General features: G+C 39.1%; 2 protein-coding genes across 3 annotated transcripts; both read right to left on the reverse strand.

Moving 5' to 3' along the window:
- Nucleotides 1-2,451: 2,451 nt before the first annotated feature.
- LOC122290326 (uncharacterized protein At5g39865-like) lies at nucleotides 2,452-3,891 on the reverse strand. Its single transcript, XM_043097962.1, has one exon. The coding sequence runs from the start codon at nucleotides 3,760-3,762 to the stop codon at nucleotides 2,794-2,796; it is 969 nt and encodes a 322-aa protein (XP_042953896.1). The 5' UTR covers nucleotides 3,763-3,891; the 3' UTR covers nucleotides 2,452-2,793.
- A 760-nt stretch (nucleotides 3,892-4,651) lies between these two features.
- Nucleotides 4,652-6,833, reverse strand: LOC122290327 (beta-carotene isomerase D27, chloroplastic). Of its 2 annotated transcripts, none has more exons than XR_006236356.1 (6): nucleotides 6,220-6,833; nucleotides 5,955-6,047; nucleotides 5,593-5,654; nucleotides 5,327-5,433; nucleotides 5,040-5,179; nucleotides 4,652-4,969 (listed from the first exon to the last, which is right to left on the reverse strand). XR_006236356.1 is itself a non-coding variant. In XM_043097963.1 (6 exons), the coding sequence occupies exons 1-6, from the start codon at nucleotides 6,601-6,603 to the stop codon at nucleotides 4,920-4,922; spliced, it is 792 nt and encodes a 263-aa protein (XP_042953897.1). In that variant the 5' UTR covers nucleotides 6,604-6,828; the 3' UTR covers nucleotides 4,652-4,919. The 2 variants fall into 2 exon arrangements, 1 of the variants encoding a protein (XP_042953897.1); XM_043097963.1 differs by having other exon boundaries at nucleotides 5,040-5,135; nucleotides 6,220-6,828.
- Nucleotides 6,834-7,711: the final 878 nt, after the last annotated feature.

Below are 7,711 nucleotides of genomic sequence, written 5' to 3' on the forward strand. Positions count from 1 at the left end.
TAGGTCAGTGATGCATCGAGGCTGTGGGGAAGCCGTAGGCTGGGTATTTGAAGGAGGTCTTGCGTCAACAGCTAGCTGTTAAGCATCCACGATACCCACTACGTGAAAAGCCACTTGGAACAACCGGAAAGTTTCTGCAATACCCAGTTAGGGTTTGAGGAGATCAATAGTATTATTTATCATCTATTTTTTAAACTTTCTTTTTTCCTTCTCTGGAAGTGTCAATCCAGTTGAACCTGTTTCTTTTTGCCCATCATTTCTGGTGCCTTTTCTTCTCTCACGTCGGCTACCACAAACAACATATAAATGAAGATCTAGTGTGATGTCTGTGACAAGGATGAGGCCTTGATGTTCTACACCGCTGACAAGGCAACTCTCTGCGACACCTACGACCACCGTGACCACTGACCACCACGACCACCATAGAAGCCATTAAAAATGATGTCGAGATTGCATGTCTTCAGCTTCATGCCACTGCGAGATTACAAGACCCGCCAACACCATTTCGGTACGCTCTTGAAGTTCAAATCGAGTAGATGTTGTTTTCGAATCCAGAGAAAATCAAGAGGGGAGTATGGGTGAGGTGACATAATATTGCATTTATGGAGAGAGAGAGAGAGAGAGAGAGAGATGCTCCAACAGCAGCTCTTGATGTCCAGGGGTCTGGCCGGAATAGGAGATTATAGGCTGATTTCTAGAGATGCTAGGGTTTGAGGATGAGGGAGAAATGGGGACAGTTTCGACGGGTTGGTCGGTTTCAATATATAATAAACCCGTAAAGGGTTTGACCCGTTAAACCCGACTTTAGTCAATTGGACCCATATCGGATCTGTCGGATTAATCAGGCCAAGTCCTTTTTTGCACAGGCCTAACTCTCAGCAATGAGTTTTCCACAAATATACATTAGATAATTAAAAAAAAAAAATTCTCTTAATCCGATAGCCCCTAGGAATTCGTGTGCACTTTGTAAGATTTGAATCTTAGACTTTAAAGAGAGCATACCACCAAGACCAAAATTTTTACCACTTGAGTAACATTTCAGTATATGCACGATAAAATAATCATAAAGTGTTTTGCTCTCAATTGAGCCATTGACATTCCATTTTCGCCCTATTATTCAAGATTTAACCTGTATAAAGATTACACCATAGAATAATATTAGAGTTATTAGGTTCTTATGGCAATATTTATCATCAGGTTCTATAATATAATACAGGAAATGCATCCCTTAGAGCATTGGCATTGGCTTCATCAAAAGCCAAGCCAAATGTATAAAATGATGAATATGGGTGGGAAAGAGCTGCATTGAATTAGTCAAACCAAATAATGGAAAGTTTTGACCTATAGTGTTTGCCTCATTTCCTTCAAATATGAAGGGTTACTGTACACTCATCATCTGAATATTTTACTGCATTTTAATTCATCAACTGCTTTATTGCATTTTAATTCATCAACTGCTTTACTGCATTTTAATTCATCAAATGCTTTATTGCATTTACTGCATATTATATGTAAACTGTTTTACTGCATTTTAATTCATCAAATGCTTTACTGCATATTAATAAGTTAACTGCTTTACTGCATATTCATATAAGTTAATAAAAGGCAAAAATATATATATCCATATAATTAGAAAATATGAAAAAAAAAATTATATTATTATTAAAAAAAAATTATATTATTATTAAAAAAAGTATTATATTATTATTTTGATGAATCCAATAACTAATCCAATATAGAATTATGGATAGGAAGATTTTATATTTATGAAAAACTTGTACTTTTTATCAAATTTTGAAGATGGTTTTGATGAAACCAAGTGGATGCTCTTATTCTATATGACCACATACACGAAACGCAAACCCATATCATATCGTAGTACTGTTGCATTTGCAGCTGATGGTTGAGTAATCACCCGTGAATTGTCCATTACAGATCGTAGTGTTGCATTTGTTTTGACTTTGCTAACTTCCCTGCTTGTGTGCATGGGGAAGAGACCAATAAGTTAACTGAGTAATGTGAATAGAGAATACTCAGCATTTGTGAAATTGAATGGTGATTCTCTCAGCATTGGGGTGTGTGTGTGTGTGTGTGTGTGTGTGTGTGTGTGAGAGAGAGAGAGAGAGAGAGAGAGAGAGAGAGAGAGAGAGAGATCAGTAATCCTGGGCTTTCATGACAGATTCTTCATTACCATGTTAAGAAATCAACTAGGGCATTCTACTGTTGAATTGATGCACCAAAATGACCTTTTGAAACGGGATTGGGCTCAACACCAACCTCAGTATGATCTACAGCATAATTATAGCAAACTCCAAAACTTGAAATTTTCATATCTGCCTCTCTCATAATCAGGGCCGGCCAACAACAACCCATGCCCCACGATGTTCCAATTTACGCACTCTCCAAAAGCTAGGAGAAAGATGTCTGTAGAAAGTCTCGACAACAATCATATTTGGTGCCATTTGGAACTAAATTCTTTTCCACTTAAGTTTATACATGTCTACTGACTAGATATAGCTTACAACAATGGAATCAGACCTACTTGGAAATGCAATTAAGATCATCAACAAAAATTTCTAACACAGCAGCATACACAAGCAGTCCAGCTTCCTTCCCTGTCCATAACTGTGCTTTATTTTCTATTATTCAACATCGTATTGAACATACTCTGCCTTACAGATAAACCAAAATACAGCATATAAGATCATCGTTTCAGCACAAAACTAGAATATGCGAAATTGGGAAATCTTACTCTCAGTAGTTGATTAGATTTAGATACAAGATCCAAGCAGATCAACTACAGATAGGGCAGAGCACCAAGCCATTTTCATTACAATCAAGACACCTCACCACCACAGTCCTTGCTTGTCTTTGGCCCACTTCCTCCTTCTCCACCATCACCATCTTACAGCTCCCGCTGCATCGGAAACATGGCAAGAACCTCACGTCCCCACACCCTTCACACACACCCGGACCTCTTTTCTTGGGCAGCCCTTCAAGAAGCTCGCCAAGCCACCCTTCCTCCACTATTTTCAACACCTCCTCAGCCCCACCCACATACCGCCCCTTCACAAACACTCTCGGAGGCACCATTGCTTCTACTTTCCCTCTCATCAGCTCCCTCAGTTGTTCTCTGAAACCCCGGTCCATTGATGTATCTCGCTCGGAGATCAACACGCCGAACCCTTCCAGAACAGCCCTCACTGCATTGCACGCCTCGAAAGTCTTCCTCACGCCTCGCAACGTCGTCGTGTAGATCACCACTCTGTTCTCTCCGTTGGGTGGGCATATTCTCTCGAACTTGTCCAGGACCGAAGAAGGTCTTGGAACGTTGCCGTTCAAAGGCTTAAGAAAACTGTTTGACTCGGAGTGGGTACGGTGATTACGATTAGGGTTTGAGTTCTCTTTGTTGGCGTTGTTAAGGTCTTTGAAGAAGCGGAAACTGTCAGCGGTGTACTCGAGGCCGGCCATGAGCTCCCAAGAGTTTATGACCTCAGTTGGGCCAGAGCGGAGTAGCGGGGGCCTGGGATCAGACCAAAGGGATTTGGGTTCGGAGAAGACGGAGCCGAGGGTGAACCGAGAAGGCGGGGTTAAAGGGATTGTTGGTGGGGGGCTGGAGGTTGATTGAGGTGGTGGGGGGTCAAGAGTAAGGAGGCCATAAGTGGTGGAGGTGAGAGAAACGATGTGGTGACTAAGTGCAGAGCTTCCGAGTTGGGTGAAGTCGTCGTCGTGGTTGAGCAGATTGGAAGACACACAACCCATGTCTCTTCTCTTCTGGGTCCTCGAGTTGTCTGGTTATGATTTTTGAAAATCAAAAGAGCGAGAGTTGTTTGAGAGCGAGGACAAAAGGCTTTTTTGATGCAAGGCGACAACTTTGGGAGTGTAAATGATTACTATTTACCTTTAACGAGTAAAATAATATTAATGGGTTTTTTTTTGTGCCACGAGGAAAGAACAGTTTGTTTTTTACTCTTTGATTCAATTTTCAAACCGTGCGTTGCGGGCACGAACTTTGAGCGCTAAAATTTAATTCAAATTCAATGAGAATGAGAATGTAGGAATAGGCTGTAGCGTGGAATTTGGGTTGCCTCAAGGTCGACTTTATTGTATCACCACAAATGCGGTTTATTTCAAAGGGCAAAGCCCGATCCATTTCCCTTGATGGGAGGGAGGCAAAGCCCGCAGCACATGCGTGGGAGACGTCTCCAATTTTTCGATGTATTGTTGCGCTTAGTCGTATTGAATCATGTAGGTAGAAACGGACTGAGATCTATTGAACCATGAGGGTTGGGTTTTGTCAGTTGGGTGCCATTTATACCATGACCGTGTACTAGACCCCAAACATGTTTCAAGATAATAGCGTTTTAGGATCCAACTCTTAAAGCACTTCTGTTGCAAATGTTTTGTATAAATGGAAGCATGTCTCTCACGAAACCTCGTAATCACTGGCTCAAATTCCAATTATCAAACCCCTTATCTCTCTTGATGCCTCGGAACGTTTCCCTTGAAGTACTTTCACGTCTTCTTAACCCAAAATGGCTGGATGAGGAAAGTTTCCACTTTCTCTAAATCAAACTTACATGGGACAGATATAAATCCTCAATAGAATAAGCTAGACAGCGAGTAAACTACAGGAGATGAAGAGTGAAAGTGGAGAATGAACATCTGATATGGACTAATTTTGGAAAATGCATCGACATATAATTTGCGTCCAAGGGGATAAAGTTTACAAATGTATGAAAGCACAAGTATGAAAGAAATTATTAAAGGGAATTCAGGTTCAATACGTGTCTCATGTCTTGTTTCTTGAACAGAAAGCGAGTATCTGATATATGTACAGTCTGCCACAGGTTTACCCCATTGTTTCTCTCTAATGCTCCAAAATGAGGAACAAAGGGAGGAGAGGGAGAAGTATCTGTCTAAGCCTGTAGTTTATGACAAACATCGGAGTTGGGATTTGCCATGGAGCCTGCAAATGATGCGATGGTTAGAAAACAGAAAAATGTCCGTTGATTGTGATGGAAATTCTATAAACTTACAAATATCTGAAAAACAAGGTTGTTTGGACACTGGATCTTCTTCAAAAGGGGGCGGAACTTGGCCATACACCATATCGCAACTCATGTCTTCAAAATCTGAGGATGAACACAGAGAAGATGATCCATTACGAATCTGCAGACTGCAAATTTCGTGCAACATGTAGAATGTAGTTTTAAATTTTGAAATCAGAGCAAAATTTAGTTTCTCACACGGCAAAACAATATCAGCCTTGGATCAAAGATTTTGGGGCAAGATAAAAACAAGGTAATGAGAGTGAGAGACATACTTGGAATCATGGTTAAAGGAAGCCCAAATTCATTGGTGAAGAAGTCTTGAGTAGGAATCTTGCACATATTCACACACATTCCTACACACCCACTGTTCTCCAAATACCTTGGTGGGAAGAAATTGAAAATAAAAATAAAAAATTGGAAGAAACATTGTTAGAAATTTATTCTAAACGATAAAATCAACTTCTTTATCTGGCTGCTGCCATAGCTGGAAGGCAAAGGATCGAAAGGGTCTTGGCACCATCCAGAATCCAGATTTTACCTGCACTTCTTTATATGAACTCCACTCCTCTGCTTCACCCCATTTACCTCAACTTCTATAACCTAGTTGATACCCATCAAACTAATATTAGGTAAAGAACACCAAGGAAGCAGCACATAAATCACAAGATGAAAGATTACAGAAGTCTATCTAGTGTTGGATATAACTGAAAAATAAAAAACAAGCCTCCTTAATGCCCAATGTCAAGTTTAAAAGTAGATTAACTTGGATTGTAGAACTAGAAAGTAAATATTCGATTGTACCCAGAAATCTTTCCAATTTTCACGTTGTAAACTTTATCAGGAGAGCCTCTGAGCAAAACATTCAAACCTATGGATAAGAGGAGTTGGCAGCATAATTACCTCAGAAGGCCCAACTAACCAGTCGAAGAAGGGCACTGTCAATGCAGCATTGAATTCTGCAGCCCACTTCGTTGGAGGAAATAGTTTTCTGAACTGCAGACACAACAACTCTGTTAATCCCTCTTTTATTAGAACCTGGATTTACACATCGTATAGACCAGAACAAACCATGTCCCTGACTGAGACCATTTCTTCCAAGTATTAACCATCAAACAATTAAAAAAAGAGTAAAAGATCAAACTTATAATTATTATGCATTATCCACCTGAGCAGGCGCACCTGGAGGGAGCATAGACAAGAGCACCTCACGAACAACTTGCTGCTGCTGCATACGAGACCTTCCCTGCATTACTCTCTTAGACACATCCACAAAGCTCTCGTAGTCAAGATTCCACCACCCTTTCTTCTTCGTCTCTGTCCCGGCTTTAGCCGAAGCTGCAAACTTCTCCATCTTCCGAGCAAAGAGTGTCATGAATGCCCTATCAAAGAAGCCATCATTGTACCGTGTTTTTTGTCCTAAAGGAGCCGGCTCTCCCGATGGCTCTGCAATCCCACACCGGATGACCATGACATTTCCGGTGCTTGGTCTATGCAATGGAAGATGTTGAGGAGGCATGAACTGGACAGCTTGGAAGCTTAGGACCACCATGGATTTTTCCTGTATTGGTTTTCTCCAAATAAATGGGAGTACGAGTCTAGGCTCTCTCAACAGAGTTTAAGTATAAAGACCACATTGAAGCAAGAAGATAGACCACTCTCATTAACCTCAAAATTGTATGTAGCTTCTGGGTGTTCCAGCAAGAACAGTAAAGGACAGCCCCAGAAAGGGTAACCAGCATGTGGTTGGTTGAGTTTCCGTTGTTTCCATGGGAAAGATTATGGCCATACATGCCACTTTTGGAGGAGATTATATCCACTTCTTTTTTTTTCTTTTTTCTTTTTCCTCCCATTTTTAATTATTGGACCTTCTATTTGTGGAATGACTTAAGTGGCCCCATTCGTCTTCATCCGTGTTGAATATAAATATATCATATGTAGTTATGTACTCATATTTAGGATGGTTAATTTAGTGATTTCAGCATCAATATTGCAATGGTTCTAAGGCCAAAATAGCTGCCACGCTTCGTTTTTTGTATTTTAACTACAAACTCTTGAGGTGTGTAAAGCATATGAGGTGACATTCCAAACTTTTATTTAGGTTCTCACAAAAAAAAATTACAAAATTTAAATAACTATGAGGTTTATATGAATCAAGAAGTTTCGAGAATATCCTGAATCAGATCTGTTATATAATTAAGAAATAAATATAATATGTTAATTTAAAATATTTGATTTTAAAACTCATTTTATTCATGACATTATATATTGTAAAATGATCCATAGTGTCTTTCTCATAATTGTTAAAAATACTGGGAATAGATAATTGTAGGACATCTTGTATGGTTTGGTCCTTCAAAATTTTCATCTCATCATTATAATTTTTTTCAAATTTTTATACAAAATATAATAAATAATTCAACTTTTTCTTTATCTTTTCAAATTTCAAAACAATAATAATATTAAAATATAATGTTTTAATATTTTATCTTAAAATTCAAAATTCTTATCTTACTACCAAACCGTTAGTGTATTCTTTTTATCTTCATCTTCTTTTTCAACCTAGTGCTTGAAAAGGTAAATTCATTTGAATTTGTGGATAAAATTAACTTCGTAGAAGAGACCGAAAATTCACAAAAGAGTATTGTAAAGTGTAAACT

This window comes from Carya illinoinensis, chromosome 12 (genome assembly GCF_018687715.1).
Source record: "Carya illinoinensis cultivar Pawnee chromosome 12, C.illinoinensisPawnee_v1, whole genome shotgun sequence".
Taxonomy (NCBI): Eukaryota; Viridiplantae; Streptophyta; class Magnoliopsida; order Fagales; family Juglandaceae; genus Carya; species Carya illinoinensis.